This window comes from Galleria mellonella, unplaced genomic scaffold, assembly GCF_026898425.1.
Source record: "Galleria mellonella isolate WM207_F2 unplaced genomic scaffold, CSIRO_AGI_GalMel_v1 utg789, whole genome shotgun sequence".
Classification (NCBI taxonomy): Eukaryota; Metazoa; Arthropoda; class Insecta; order Lepidoptera; family Pyralidae; genus Galleria; species Galleria mellonella.
The window spans coordinates 587,885-604,460 of record NW_026442155.1 but is presented as its reverse complement, the minus strand read 5'-3'; the positions used below and the strand labels follow the sequence as shown (position 1 = coordinate 604,460).

The 16,576-nt window shown below is 36.9% G+C and overlaps 1 protein-coding gene across 4 annotated transcripts in view; it reads right to left on the bottom strand.

Annotated features, from left to right (window-relative positions):
* LOC113522377 (two pore channel protein 1-like) overlaps window positions 1–16,576 on the bottom strand; it is a 36,855-nt gene that overhangs the window by 6,559 nt on the left and 13,720 nt on the right. For 3 of the 4 annotated variants that reach the window (XM_052901697.1, XM_052901699.1, XM_052901698.1), the window contains exons 2-16: window positions 13,603–13,745; window positions 11,338–11,502; window positions 10,226–10,351; window positions 9,147–9,327; window positions 8,697–8,829; window positions 8,510–8,609; window positions 7,987–8,167; window positions 7,399–7,611; window positions 6,321–6,440; window positions 5,728–5,896; window positions 4,264–4,434; window positions 3,146–3,341; window positions 2,371–2,476; window positions 1,939–2,045; window positions 508–616 (exon numbers count right to left, since the gene is read on the bottom strand). In XM_052901697.1, coding sequence (XP_052757657.1) covers window positions 508–616; window positions 1,939–2,045; window positions 2,371–2,476; window positions 3,146–3,341; window positions 4,264–4,434; window positions 5,728–5,896; window positions 6,321–6,440; window positions 7,399–7,611; window positions 7,987–8,167; window positions 8,510–8,609; window positions 8,697–8,829; window positions 9,147–9,327; window positions 10,226–10,351; window positions 11,338–11,502; window positions 13,603–13,745 — 2,220 coding nt within the window. Of the gene's footprint in view, window positions 1–507; window positions 617–1,938; window positions 2,046–2,370; window positions 2,477–3,145; window positions 3,342–4,263; window positions 4,435–5,727; window positions 5,897–6,320; window positions 6,441–7,398; window positions 7,612–7,986; window positions 8,168–8,509; window positions 8,610–8,696; window positions 8,830–9,146; window positions 9,328–10,225; window positions 10,352–11,337; window positions 11,513–13,602; window positions 13,746–16,576 lie in introns of all 4 variants that reach the window. The other variant, XM_052901700.1, reaches the window with a different exon arrangement.

Genomic DNA, 16,576 nt, shown 5'->3' with positions numbered 1-16,576 from the left:
TTAACAAGCTCTTAATTTTACTTCAAGATTTAAGCCATCGCCATGGGAGTGATATTTATATTGCTGTACATGTCTATGGATAATGGTTGCCACTTAGTTACTATAAGACATTATAACTTATTTTCCGTACCGAATTTAATAAAATCGCACATAAATTCTCACCACATCTCACCAAAGATGAAATGGTGTCTAACTTTAAAAAACCTGTCTTAATTAGTGGATTAACTTTGCCTTTTTTAGGTTTATAGTTTTGATTAATAATGTCCCATTGTAACACGAGAGTTGCATTGTTGGCCTTTTAAGAAACTGTTTTTTTAAAGGGCTGCTTATTGCAAAGTAAGAATTTTATAGTTTTCTAGTAATCTTTGAAAAATCTAGAATATTTTATTTAAAATAATGGAACCTTTAATAATAGAAATTGAATAATGCTTATCTCACAACAGTATATGCCTTTTAATGCTTTTAATCTTTCAGCTATCCGTGCAAATATAGGCTATTACAACACACCTTCATTTTCGTCTTCCTCAGCAAGCCACTTCTGAATATCAGACTGATACATTCTCCTTTGCAGCACCTCCTTCGTTCGTGGTCTTGAACCAATAAACGTCACATCCACCTGGACACAACAAAGTTTTTCAAATTCATAATAACGCACAACATTGTTTTATTTAATTAGTCTTGACTTACATATTTATTTTATTAATATGTATTTATGTATAATTATTTATACTTATATGTATTGTTTTGTATGTGATTTATGTATGTATAATTTTTGTAAGTGTATTATTATATATGTTTGTATGTTCATTTATCTTTAAATGTATTAATGTTGTTGTCTCACAAAATATTTATTTAATTCACAAAATTTTTTTAATCAATGCACCGCCATTTGCTCTCTCTGTTCAGCGCAACGGTTGACTGGTAGAGAATGCTGTCAGGCATTAAGTCCGTCCTACAGACATATTTTAATGTGTGCAAAAGTATAAGTAAATAAAATAAATAAATTATTATTATTCAGTATTACAACATAAATAAATAAATAATGCATTGCACATTAGTTTTTTTTTATATTGATATACTATACAAGTAATTTTATGGTAGATTATTGCCATCACGTAGCTGTAATTGTATGATTTTGTTTCAGTTTGAAGGGTTTACAGAGTATGTATACATAACACCTTAATATTAAGTAATGCCAATGCATCAGGTCTACCACGGGAACAGTTATGTTTTTGAAAATCTATCTTGGTACACCATCTAAAAGGTGTTTATTTAATTTGTTTTCCTACTTCTGTAATCCATGATTAAGAAATAACGGGCAATCAGGCAATAATAGTATACATTTTACCAGAGGGAGACTTTGTACAAAAGTCGATTGCTTGGGTACCTCTGTCCCATTCGTGTTTCTACCGTGAAGCAGTTGTTTGCATGGCTGTGTTTCGGTTTGAAGGATGGGATATGGCATGAATTTACTGGGTACAGAGGAATAACACCGGAGTCCTCAGGAATGGCAACGCATGGGGGGTATTATGGGCGAAACAGTATACTCTGTTATGTCCATGGTACTGCTCATGTCTATAGGCGACGGTTACCACTTGCCATCAGATGGGCCATCAGCTTGTCTGCCATTCTAAGTTGTATAAAAAATAATTTTAAAGCAATTAAGGAAGCCTTCATTGAACTTCCTTAATAGTAGGTATATATAGATTTAAGTTAAAACACGCAATATATCAATATTATTTTTCTATCCATATTTTTTCTCTTAAAAAGTACTCTTGACATATATGTATATATATAAAAATGAACTGCAAATAGATTATTACTACTAAAAATATAATATTTATTCCTTTACTCCCACTGTGAACCTTTCCAGTCTTATCAGTCATGTGCTGAAAACTTCTCCAGCTTCTAAGATAGGCTGAACCAATGTGTTCTTACCCCAGGCGGTAGATAAGGACGCAACTCTTCAGCTAGATCTCCGCTGGCGCCAAGCCGCTGCGCCTCTTCCCAATTCGTATGTACTTCCTCATGCAGCAGCTTCTCCTCTGTGGACATTTCAATCAATTGATATAATTTCTACATAAAAAAACTAACAGTCTTCACGCTAAGTCGCTGACAAGGTAAGCAGATGAATTTAAAAAAAAATATAGAAAAAATAAATTAATTCAGTTAAATTACTCTCGCTGTGTCTCCATAAATCAAGACAGAAAAACATACAGCTATTAAATAAATAAAATAATATTTAAAAGTACATATTGTTGAATGTATTTAGGATTTATAATATTTTTGTAATTTTTGAAATGTGTTTCTTTATTTTTTATTCTGTCTTAAGCTTAATAAAGTTTTATTAGGACTAAAAGTAAATCATACCGTCTCTTTTCGTGGTGCTCCGTTTATACTGTATCCTAAATCTGAAAGCCTCCAGCACGCTTGCTACCACTATCGTCAGCACCACCATTGTGAATAGATAGAATACCTGGAAATGTCAAGTAATCAATTTTATCTGCTATCAAATTGAACAACCCTCCTGTCTTTCAAACACGCCTATATGGCTTCTGCTACTGCTATAAAGATTAACAGACAAAAGATTGATCTCTTTAATCCCTTGAGTAACCAAAAGTATCTTTGAATAAATAAATAAATATTTATTGGCAAGAAACATGGTAAATATATTGGGGCGCACAACGGCCCAAATGGGAGGCTAAGCGCGGAAAATAGGGTCCTATTCACATTTCACATTTCACATATAGGTGTTAAAATAATATTAAGTCCACATATTTCGCCACAATTAGGCGTGCAAAATTTAAAATACTTAAACATTAAATAAACAATGTTAACAATTTTTATAAAAAAAAAAAACAATATGTCAAATAATGTACTTCATCTCATTTGATATTAATACGTTAGGTACGTAGTTAGTAGTTAGTAGGTCTGTGATTAGTGTCAACAATATTATTATAATATTAATTATTTACTCATTTCACTTTTCATTTTATAAATTCATTAATTAAATAGAAACAATGGTCAATAAGCCATTTTTGTTATTGGGATTTAAAATAATTAGTTGGTAATTTTTTAAAGTGCTGGGGAATTTAATTATAAATTTTAATAGACTGTCTAATTCTAAAATTTAAGAAGCACTTACCATAAAGTACATCCTGCTAAACTGCCCGGCAACAGTGGCATATGCGTTCATCAGGATAAACCAGTTGTTGACGACGGTCAGCTCGAACAGCGTCACGCCACTAGTGACGATGTTCTCGAAATTGTTCAAGTAATAGTACCCAAGGGGGGTGGAACTGTTCAGTGAGAATTTGTAGAAATCCTCCACGGTGGTGTTACTGTGGAAGAGCAGGTTATGCTTAAACTACAAAGTTAAAACATTATATTATTATATTGCATTTTGCCTGTACAAGCCACGACTCATACGCACAACGGCCCAAATGAGAGGTTAAGCGCGGAAAATAGAGTCCAATTTGCGTTATATTGCATTTTATTTATTAATGCGTTGGCAAACTTCGTTTTGTGCTGTCATAGGTTACATTATTTATAAGTAGGATACAAATATCGCATCTCTCAATTTGAAGTAAACAATATATTATATTTACAAAATTTCATTAAAATTAGCAAAAAAAATATTAGCGATTGCAGAGATATACATGAACAAACAGTGTGACACGAGATTTTTATGTATAAGGATACATAAAAATCTTGTGGAATTTGATCTAACACCCAAAGGTGTACCAATCAATCGCTGCATATCATTTAACTAAATATGTAGCATTAATGTTGTATCTTCGAACAAAAGAATAAATACAAAAAATGAAAGTCGAGTAACGATTATAGGTTATTTGAGATAAAAGATTTATTTGGTCGTATTTCATAAGAAACATGCTTAATTTTAGTATCTCTCTGTTCATTCGAACACTCTGGACAGAGTGGTCGTGGTTTTTACAATGATAGTGGATCGTCGATGAGGCCCTCCTTCGCGGTTGAGGTTCTCGCAATGTCTTTTGCAAAATGTTAGTATAGTATTAATATATTTTTTGCGCAATAACAATTTTAAACATAAAAAAGCTTATTGCGCAAACTTTAATTGTCTATGGTTTTGTTGAAATCGTTTCCCGCCTAAATATTCGTACAAAAGTGACACTTAAACATAGATACTTTGAAAAAGTAGTACGTATTAAATTGTCACCAAAATTACATTTAATAATTGTTTTAGGGCTATTTTATAGTTATATTTCTTTTAGTGGCACTTACACACAGCAATTCCTCAAGTCGTATGTGGCGAAGAGCTCCATGCCGACGATGGCGAAGAAGTAGTACATGACAAGCATTACGCAGCCGGCGGATGACATCAACGGGGATAGCAATACCAGCGTGCCGAACACGTCGCGGTAGCGTTTCTTCAATTTGTATAGACGCATTAATCTACAGAAAATAATATAAATACATATATTTTAATTTACGTAATTAGTTACTTAAAACTGGTAACATGGAAAAAAAAAATTAAAAAAATGAAATAAAGACAAGTTATAATTTTTTAACAATAGCATAATCTGTAGCTGTATCAATGGTAATACTTAATAATAGCTGTATACATAGACATGTGGGGGAGATAAAAAATTTTTGACTAATTTTCAATCTGCAAATGCTTTTCACTTATTTAATTATAACTTACTATTAAAATCACTACTACACCTACTTTTTTTTTAATTCAAAGTTGCCATATGAAAATTTTATAAATGTAATATTTTAATATTGACGTATAGAGAACGTCCTTCAATTTGAAGTAAATAAAAAAGAAAGAGATTCATGGTTCAATCTGTATTCCTGTATGTTCGCGGTATCTTTAACAATTTATAATGATACTTACTTAAAATTAAATAAATATTATTATAAATATAATTATATTATATAATTTATACTAAAAAGTACCTTAAATAGATAGATAGATAATTTATTTGCATTACTTGCAGCACACAAATTACAATACAAATATACACATAATACACAGTAAAAGAGATAAAAGAATAAAAAACAAAAACAGCAACAAAAAACTTAGAATGGCAAACAAGCTGACGGCCCACCTGATGGAAAGTGGTAACCGTCGCCTATAGACATGAGCAGTACCATGGACATAACAGTATATACTGCTTCGCCCATGAGGGTATCATGGGTACCATGCATTGCCATTCCTGAGGACTCAGGTGTTATTTCTCCGTACCCTGTAAATTCACGCCATATCCCACCCTCCAAACCGAAACACAGCCATGCAAACACAACTGCTTTATGGTTAAAACACGAATAGGACAGAGGTACCCAAGCAAACCACTTTTGAACAAAGTCTCCCTCTTGTATTTGCATTACTTACAGCACACAAATTACAATACAAACATACACATAATACACAGTAAAAGAGATAAAAAAAATTAAAAACAAAAAGGCAACAAAAAAAGAAAACAAAAAGCAAAATATATAAAACAACAATTTCCTTTTTTCATGCCTCCATGTCCTTTTTTCATAGTAACAGAAAATGGTCACAACTCAGTTTATTGCTTTGCCCTCAAAAGAGCAAAACACTGATATTCTGTTGTGGCCAAGAGTCAGTCGCGAAATTCCTTAATAAAAATAAATATGAATAAAAGCTTTAGAAAGCTTAATTTAATCAAAGTTCAAAGGGCTTTATCTATAAAAAAATATATATATATACGACTTATTAACCTTAGTGGTCTGAATATAACAACAATGAATAGTTTGGGAGCTATGCTCAACAGCACAGCGCCCATGAGGGCCAGCAGCGTCACACTCAGGTCGAACACGTTCCACCCACTCTCCAGGTAGGCCGCTAGTCCCATGGCCATTATACGGAGCCCAGCTTCCAGGAGGAACACTGCAAACAAAATTTTATGTACAATTTTTTTTTATACAACTTAGAATGGCAAACAAGCTGACGGCTCACCTGATGGAAAGTGGTAATCGTCGCCTATAGACATGAGCAGTACCATGGACATAACAGAGTATACTGTTTCGCCCATGATACCCCCCCTATGCGTTTCCATTCCTGAGGACTCAGGTGTTATTCCTCTGTACCCAGTAAATTCACGCCATATCCCACCCTTCAAACAGAAACACAGCCATACAAACACAACTACTTCACGGTAGAAACACGAATGGGACAGAGGTACCCAAGCAATCGACTTTTGTACAAAGTCTCCCTATTATTACATATCTCACTAATGTAATTGCTTGGACTTAGATATTCAAGTGAGAAAGAAATTTCAACACTCTCCTATTGGTAAAATATTGCAACTTACACGTGAGGAATAACCAAGTATCCCACGAGGCACACAACAGTCTGGCGCTGTCCTGCAGGTCGCCGGCCGCTTCGCAAACACGCAGCACCATTGATATCCCGTTACCTATGATTAGTGCGTCTGAAAAGAGATAAAAGCTATTCATCATCGTCATCATATCAGTTATTAAGTGTCCAATGAACAAAGGCCTCGCCCTTGAGGGGAGGGACTGGAGGGAGGGAGGGGTGGCCAGTAGTTGCCACATTTGGCAGGCGGGTTAGTAACTGCAGTCTGCAGTCAACTGCAGTAAATGTTTTAAGAGGGACGCTGCTGCCTATTCTTCGACCATTCACTTAGTCGTCTTTTACGACACCCATGGGAAAAGAAGTAGTCTATTCTATGCCGGGAATACACGGCAATAGCAGTATAGCCTATCAAGTCGACCTCCACGAGGTAGACCCTGGAAAACATCATAGAACAACTCATGCTGAATTCCTTACAATATCCAACAGATCTGACTTCGTTATCAACTAATAAACTTCGTGAATACTTCACTAATGTATTCAGAATCTTTCGGCTGTGAGCAGAAATTGATGGAAACACATTGCGAAGACCTCAGTCACGATGAAGAGCCTCATCGACAATCCACTATAATCATGAAAACCACTCTGTCAAGAATGTACGATTGAAGAAAGTAATTCATAGTCTAATAGCGTAGGTGGAGTTAACATTTTATAAGTTAAAAAAATTGTATGCCATTCCGTGTATCACCATATCAGCTGTCACATCACCTGTCCACTTCTTAACATAGGCCTCTTCCTAGAAACCCTAGCCCCATGGAAACCATCGTGCTGAATTCCAGGTGTATCCATCACGTTGAGCTAACTGGCCTGCTTCTTTTTTCATATTAGCCAATTTTTATCACCATCATATCAGGCACTATCCGTCCACTGCTGAACATAGGCCTCCCCCATAAACTGCCATAAGCCAGTCACTGATTCCCTGCAATATATTTGGTATCGTCACTCCATCTAGTGAGGGCTCGTTCTACACTGCGTTTCACATTTCATGTATACTTATTATAAAATGATTATCGTACATATAAGGTATTCGAAGTAAGGCCACCGGACGGCAGCAGCGGCGGCCCTCCCCAACGGCTCCAAGGCCGAGGCGGAGTACCAGGGCGCGCGCGACTGCTGCGGACACCAGCGCAGCGCGAACACCTCGTACAGGTTCGCGAACTCGGAACTAGACAGGCCGCCGGTGTCGGAATGGTTTAGTTGCTTGAACATTAGATATACGTCTAAACCGCCTGTAAATCATGCAAAACACACCATTAAATATAGAAAAAAATATTTTTAATTATGATTTTGTCTGTTATCGCTTGACGCCTTAAAGGCTCGACCGATCGTCATGAAATTTGATATATACGTCGTACATAGTATAGGAGAGAGACTACTCTTGAACTGCTTCAATAGGAATATTCCAATCACGAACAATGTCACGAGTAATAACTAAATAGTTTAATATAATTTTAAAATAAATATCTCTCTCTGAAAGCTACGTGGTGATTGTAGGACGGACACAGCAATAGACGACGTTTTATTTTTTCCTCACTTGTGTTGTAACGAAAACGTATCTACCGACGAATTAGTTTGTGAAAGGTGTCCGGTAGCGCGGTACGTACTGTAGTGCGGCGCGTAGTGGCGCATGAGGCCGGCGAAGTGGCGCAGGCGCACGTGGCGCGGCGCGCGGCGCGACACCAGCAGCCGGAACGCGTGGCGCGCGGCGCGGCGCCGGTGCAGCAGCAGCGCGCGGCACTTCTCGCGCTCGATGCGCGTGAACGTCTCGTACACTACCGCCAGCATCTAGAGCAATGTTTCCCAACCATGTTTATGCCATGCCCCACTTGGAAATTCCTAAAATTATTAAATCTGTATTTATGTTACTGTATTTCACTTGAATTATTCACTTGTCATTGTATATTTTTTATTTACGGTGCAATAAAGAGTTAAATAAATAAATAAATTGAATCTGCAACACATTGTATTATTGTTAACATTTTAAATGCTCGTATTTGACAGTCTGTCAGTGATGTTCAAATAATGGCGTCGATTTTGCGCCAATATTCTCCGTGACATACATAATGTTTGAGATTGTTTTAAATGGGTTAAGTAGACTCTATAATATTTAATATAAATATAACTCACCAAATTCATAAGTACGTAGAGGACGGTAATTATGTACAGGATAAAGAACAGCGCGTACCATTTTGATTTAGCATACGACGGCATCATTACATCTGGGAAACTGCAACAATTTTTTTTTTAATAATACAAGAATATTTAATGATACTGATCATTGTGAGAAAACTTCTTAAAAAAAAGAATTACTTACTTGGCAGTAGTCAGCAAAACAAACATGCTAACGAAGGAATCACTGATTGTCTGAAAGTGTCCATTGTCTATGTGTTCCGAGAATAAATAATAACCTAACAGCGAATATGTCGCCACAAAGAACATTAAAAGACCTGAAACAAAAAAAAAAGAGGATGGATTTGAATCGAGACTATTACCAAATAAAACTTACGGTATAAAGTATATTTATTGAAGCAAATTTTACTTTTTTTTAGAAAAAAACTATATTTTTAGAGTACTTTTGGTTGTATTTAGGTATTAGATATTCAATTAATAAAATTAATAGTACGTTTTCAAATTTAAATTTAGTATCCAAATATTTTTTATTATATATAGAGGATATAGGCAACACACGCTGTATCTACTTTACTAATTTAAATAAATTAATCTAAGAATGATCAGTTTATACATTTAAATAATTAAAACGCACCTAACATATCAATAATAGGCGGTAACGACTGTAATATTTGTCTGATGAACCTTCTCACGCCACCGCAGTGCCGCGTGTCTACCAAGAAAATGGGTCGCAGTGCTCTCGTTACACGAAAATGTGAAGATTGTCTACAAAGGACCACCACTGCTTCCAATACCATTATTAAAAGGGTAATACCCTGAAAAATAAATATTAACATCAATTAATTTAATTAGTATTGTAAACGATGTAGTTTAATACATTATATATAATATAAATTGTTCTACAGAGTAAACAACTACCATAATCGAACTTGTTTGCGGTTAATCAGCAACACTTGTATTAATTAATTATTTACACTTATACTAAGTTTACTATTGTAATCTTTTGGAGGAAACAATAAAGAATATCTATCTATCTATCTAATTTGATTTGTTTCAGTTTAAATATTAAGATCCTTAAAATAATTGCGGACTTAGATAATAAAATATAGGCGAAAAGTACCCTAAATTTTTAATTCGTATAATCTTCCTGTATGGTAAGTTTTTTTTTTGTTTTTTATACAACTCAGAATGGCAAACAAGGTGACGGTCCACCTGATGGAAAGTGGTAACCGTCGCCTACAGACATGAGCAGTACCATGGACATAACAGAGTATACTGTTTCGCCCATGATACCCCCCCATGCGTTGCCATTCCTGAGGACTCAGGTGTTATTCCTCTGTACCCAGTAAATTCACGCCATAGTAAATTCACGCCCTTCAAACCGAAACACAGCCATGCAAACACAGCTGCTTCACGGTTGAAACACGAATGGGACAGAGGTACTCAAGCAGTCGACTTTTGTACAGTCTTCCTCTGGTGTTAGGGCATCGATGTTATAATTGATGGTAATACTATACACTCTAATGGGAGACAGGCGTGACAGATATGTATGTATGTATGTACGTATGTATATATGTAAAACATCGATGCCCAGTATAAACTTACAAATATTGAAAAATTGTTGGCGCCTATAGAGGTGCTAACAATTTTAATTATTTGGTCTAAACATTGATAAAAAAAATTGCATCGCCACATATTGCAATGTCTACCCACCTTTATCATAGTTCTTTTGTGTTTTAGGATAGTGCTCCAGCCTATCCATTTTAATTTTAAGTGTAGTTCCACCCCAATAACTGTTAATGCCATTAATTCTATGGTGCCGTGCGCCCATACTGGAAGCTGAAATTTACATCTCTTATTTAATTAATTGATATTTAATTATTTTAATCAAGTACTAAGCTAAGTATAGGTTGCAAATATGAAGACAGTGTGCTAAATTGCCATTCTTATTGTAAAAAAAAAATAAAAGCTGATATTTAAGAAGCATAATATAAAAGAATATCGAATATATATAGACTGCCATTGGTGGCGGATAGAATCCGTACTAGAATACCATGTGTTACGAGAAAAGAGAACATATTAGCTCTGACGAGCATCATTGCAAGACGGATGGCACACTCACAGGGACGGCAAAGGATAATCTATTATATGTTAGAATCCACACAACCATCATTAAAAGAAAAAAGCGAAATTCAATACGAAAATAGTACATTACTGCAGCGGCCAGCAACTGAGGCATTGATAGACGAAGGTGCAAATGTGGGCCGAGGCGAAGCCGAGGCACACATACGTGAGTCCATCAATGCCTAGTTGTGGCCAAGGCTTGTATAGTACTTTTCTCAAATAATGCGCGGAAATCAAAAACACAATTTTACTTTTTAAGTTCAATGACGAATAACGAACAATAATAATTTTTCACGCGCCATAATGTTCCTTTGTTTTTTTTTCAATAAACAGCTTTCTATTTGCAAGCCAATTCGAAATTTAAATAAAACCTTTTATTAGTTACCTCCTTGGTAGCCATGTTTCGAAGTAAAAGGTCATTCCATTTTTAAATTACAGGACAGATATGAGTTTACATAGTAATTTATCTGGCCGCAAAACACGACAGATATGGATTTTCATACAACTTTTGCCGGCCGCTGCCCGAAAGTATCAGGCCAGTACGGCAATTTTGGTTTATCTCGAAAAAGATTGTCAAAATAATGCTCACATTTCCAAGCATGTTTGAGAAAATTATATTACATTTTATAACAGAATAAGTCAGAAAGCTCCTCATGAATATACCAGTACACAATCTATTGCCAATGGATTTTGAAACATACCTCAAAAGCCGGTACTGCTGGATCTTCTGTAAACGCCAGCATAATAAGCACTAAAGAGGCGAGGAGGTCCAGTCCGTGATACCACGGATTGTGCACTCTAAGGTACGCTGGTAACTCCTCAGGGCTCGACGGGTGGGAGTCAAATTTCTCATTGTTTAATCCTTCCTGGAATACACTGATTTTTATACATAGTATAAATGGTAACCCCCGGCATATTATGCTACTGGAGTTAACCGAAGTGATTAGTAATCTTTTAAAGGGGTATACAAACAGTGAAGTTAACGATTTTTCCAAAGAGCCTGAGTAGAAAGAAGTAATTTAATAACATGCACAACACTTTAATCCTCTGGAATGCAACGCATGAAGGATATCATGAGTGACACAGTATACTCTGTTATGTCCATGATACTGTTCATGATATATATGACCATGTAGTCCCGGCATAGAATATTCCACGCTTTCCTTTCCCGTGATTGTCGTAAGAGGCGATTAAGGGAAGGCGAGGGATGGGCACCATCCTTCTTAAAACTTCTCCAAAGCTTAACTGCGGTTGCCAATCCGCCTGCCAAGCGTGGCAACAACAGATAAAACTCCCTAAGGGAGAAGCTTATGTTCAGCAGAGGACAGTTAAAGGCTGATTTTTTTTTTACAACACAGGGGGCAAACGAGCATGCGGCTCACCTGATGGTAAGTGACTACCGCCGCCCATGGTCACCCACAACACCTACGGCATTGCAGGTGTGCTGCCGGCCTTTTAAAAAGAAATATGCTCTTTTCTTGAAGGTTATGCTGCCGTATCGGTTCGGAAATACTGCTGCTGGAAGTTGATTCCAAAGAGTGGTTGTGCGTGGGAGAAAGTGCCTTGAAAAACGCACGGTGGAGGACCGCCACTCGTCCAGATGGTTGGGATGAAATTTTAGTTTATGGCGGGTTGTACGATGGTGAAAATCAGCAGCAGGTATCAATCCAAACAATTCTTCAGAGCACTCCCAGCAGATGCAACATCTGTACGCAGTTTCAGTGGGTCGAGCCGGACAGCAAGACGCCGATCGTCACCAATTCGAGCTGCCCGACTTTGAATGCGGTCTAACGGAAGGAGTTGGTACTGTGGCGCTCCTGCCCACAGATGAAAACAGTATTCCATGTGTGGCCTCACTTGAGCTTTATACAATTTCAGGCGGTGATCCGGCGTGAAATACCGTCTCACCCTATTGAGCACCCCCAACTTTTGGCTGATATAATAATTATAATATATACAAACAATAAAAGTTTATTCATTATTTCGAATAGGTAATATGAGAAAAGAGTACTGCCAAAAATATTTATGGTCAATCTATCAAGCTATATAAAAACAAAGCGCTCCCTGTGTCAATATGACGGCAGTGGGGGGAAATGGATTGTTAGTAATGGAGACTGGGAATCCTATTGCTAGCAATATACCCAACCAGGTAGACCTCCTCGCAGTTCCCCCTGGAAACTATCATGGTTAATTCCTGATGAATTCATCATGATGTGCTAACTGGCCTGTTTTCATTCTCATCTATCACCCTTCACTGGTGCTCCGCCAGCGTATCCCGTTACCACACCATTTTCAGCCATCAAAAAAAAAATATGGCGGCAGTGACATTAGGACGTCACTAGTGCGATTTATTAATATTTGCTACGAGTAAATAACTCGCGTAACTTTATAACTCTTCTACGACAAACCATAATTTGCCCGCAATTTCAATAAATATATTCTTTACATTCATCATCATCTCCGCCGTTAACTGTTGACTATAGTCCTCCCTCATAGAGGGAGGGTTTGCCAGTAGAGTATACCAGAGGGAGATCATTGTACAAAAGTCGTTTGCTTGAGTACCTCTGTCCCATTCGTGTTTCAACCGTGAAGCAGTTGTGTTTGTATGGCTGTTTCGGTTTGAACGGTGAGATATGGCGTGAATTTACAGGGTACAGAGGAATAAAATCTGAATGGGGGGTATCATGGGCGAAACAGTATACTCTGTTATGTCCACGGTACTGCTCATGTGTATAGGCGACGGTTAGCACTTTCCATCAGGTGGGCCGTCAGCTTGTTTGTCATTCTAAGTTGTATAAAAAAAAAAGTCCATTTTGTACCATATTTTCTTTTGCTCAATAAAATGATTTAAATAAATTAATATTTTATCTCCCGGTCAACGAAAATATCCTGATTATGTGAAATTTCAAAAAATAATTAGTAAGAATATAGTTTCTACAAGAGAACTGTTTCCAAAAACTTCTTACCTCTAAATATATAGCAGCCTCATGATAATTCATCTCCCAGTGTTCATCTTCTGACATGTGGAGGCCCGTGTGCAGTGAGGAGCGGCTGCCCATGTCCAGGGTACTCGTGTCCCCGGTCCCGCCATCTGAGTTTGTTCTTGTATCTGAAACAATGTTAGGTTACTTAAAAATGACTTTTTTTATGGCAAGAACGATATATCTCCATGGGGTCTACCATGAAATGAAATTGTGAATTTTGAAATTTATTTTCGTGTTTTTATAGCTACTGAAAACGGCTCAGTAACATTTCGTTCATCATAAATGACACCATAAAAATCCAAAGGAACGATATTTTAATATTTTTAAACAGTATGTATTACGTAATTTTAACATCAGATTTGTATTTCTTTGAAAGTTTATTGGTTAATATTTTTTTACATTTAAATTTATATTTTAAACAAAAAAAAAATACAAAAAACATTAAAACTTTAGTTTTTTAAACTTTATAGTTTTGGCTGTACCTTGGTAGTCAGTCAGGATAAATGATTTTATAAGTATAGATGTAAATAAATAATTATCTAAAATAAAAATACTTTTTTTTTCTAATAAACTTAGTACTAAGCATATTTGAATAATCCCTTTTTATAAATCTACCGCCAACTTCGGAATGCAATTGCAGCTGAGAACGGGCGAGAAACAAAGCTGTTGCTTTTTTCGTTTGTATGCTCACGACTGTAATCCCTGATGGACTAGTCGAAGGCAGTAGTAGTTTAAACAGTGTGTATTACGTAATTTTAACATCAGATTTGTATTTTGTTGAAAGTTTATTGGTTAATTTTTTTTTTTACTATGATATATTTTATCTGTTGTTTCTTTCTCAAATAAAAGATTAATAAAATAAAAAAAAAATGTTGTAGGAATAGACACATTGTTTATAACGTAATAATGTTTTGCTAGACCGAGATTAACCTATGATTGGTACTATAGTGTGAATCTAGCCTAAAGGTAGAAGGCTTAGATGTAAGAGGTAAACACAGGCTGCAGCGTAATTTGCTTGACAGCACAACATGTTACGGTAAATTTGTTATATATAATTTTGCAGTGGAATCGGTATACACCGGCGGGGCACCAGTGAAGGATGATAGGTGAGGATAAAGCAGGTCAGTTAGCCCATCATGATGAATTCATCAGGAATTAACCATGATAGTTTCCAGGGGGAACCGCGACGAGCTCGACCTGGTTGGGTATATTGCTAGCAATAGGATTCTCAGTCTCCATTACTAACAATCCCTTCCCCTCCCCTCATAAGGTTAGCTTTGCCAGTAGTTGCCACGCTTGGCAGACAAATCTGCAACCGCAGTTAGGTTTTTGGTGATGTTATGAAAGAGGGGCGTTGATGCCCAACTCTCGACCAGTACATTTCCTTAGTCGCCTCTTACAACACCCATGGAAAGGAAGGGCTGGCCTGTTCTATGCCGGATACAGCAAACACGAATGTTTACTGTAACTTCCTATAATGTCAGCGATTAATTCAATAGGTACATATACTTATTTCGCTCCATCGCGTCCAGGGGTCGTCGCTCTTGTTCAATACCATGCGAAACAGACATCAATTTAGTTAACAAAAGAATGATACACGTGGCAAATTTCATGCTAAACAATCGAAACACAAACTAGAGATTTTTTTATGGATGATAATGGAATGCATCAGGTCGACCTCCCCGTGATCACCCCTGGGAACCATCGTGCTGAATTCCAAGTGTATTCATCACTATAGGCTAACTAACCTGCCTTTTCATTCTCACCTATCATCCCTCACTGGTGCCCCGCCAGTGTATACCGTTAGCACAGGTAGGGTTCCATTCCATTATCATCTATTAAAAAAAAACCCCAACTGCGCTATCGGTGGACTGGCTGAGCATCAGTGATAAATGAAGTGAGGATTAAAGTAAGTCTGTTGGTCCATCGTGACGAATTCTACAATAATTAACCACGATTGTTTCCAGGGAGAGCCGCCAGGAGACTGTTACACCCCATTACTAACAATTCCTTCCCCCTAAAGCTTTTTTTATGCAACTTAGAATGGTAAACAAGCTGACGGCCCACCTGATGGAAAGTGGTAACCGTCGCCTGTAAACATGAGCAGTACCGTGGACATAACAGAGTATACTGTTTCGCCCATGACACCTCCCATGCGTTGCCATTCCTGAGGACTCAGGTGTTATTCCTCTATACCCAGTAAATTCACGCCATATCCCACCCTTCAAACCGAAACACAGCCATGCAAACACAACTGCTTCACGGTAGAAACACGAATGGGACAGAGGTGCCCAAGCAAACTACTGAAAATAGGTAGTTATTAGTGGCACTATAATATTTAAGCGTAAAAATAAAGCCTTTATAAAATCACAGAAAATATACGAAAAGTCATATAGTTATTATTGTATTGACCATTAACTGTCCACTGCGGCACATAGCTTCACCATAAGGTGGGTTTTGCCAGTAGTTGCCACGTTTGGCAAGCGGGTTGGCGACCGCAGTTAGGCCTTTGGATAAAAGTCATATAAGTAGGCAAATAATTGGTATTCAGTGTAAATTAATTAATTCATTACGAGCCAATGTTTACGCACGTAACTTTGCAGATACATAGTGCAAACTAAAAGTGTTATTATTTGCACATCTTTAAAGTTCAAAATCCATAATTCACTTACATCTGATATTTATTAGGTCATCAGTAAATTTGTAAAAAAAAAAATACAAACGCAACAGTAAAAATCTTTTTGATATAACTTGGAAAATAGCGAACTAATGGACGACCCATGTATTTTTTTGATGGGTGAAAATGGTATGGTGACCCCGCCTGCGCTAACGGGATACGCTGGCGGAGCACCAGTGAAGGGTGATAGATGAGAACGAAAACAGGCCAGTTAGCCCCTCATGATGAATTCGTCAGGAATTAACCATGATAGTTTCCAGGGGGAATCGCGAGGAGGTC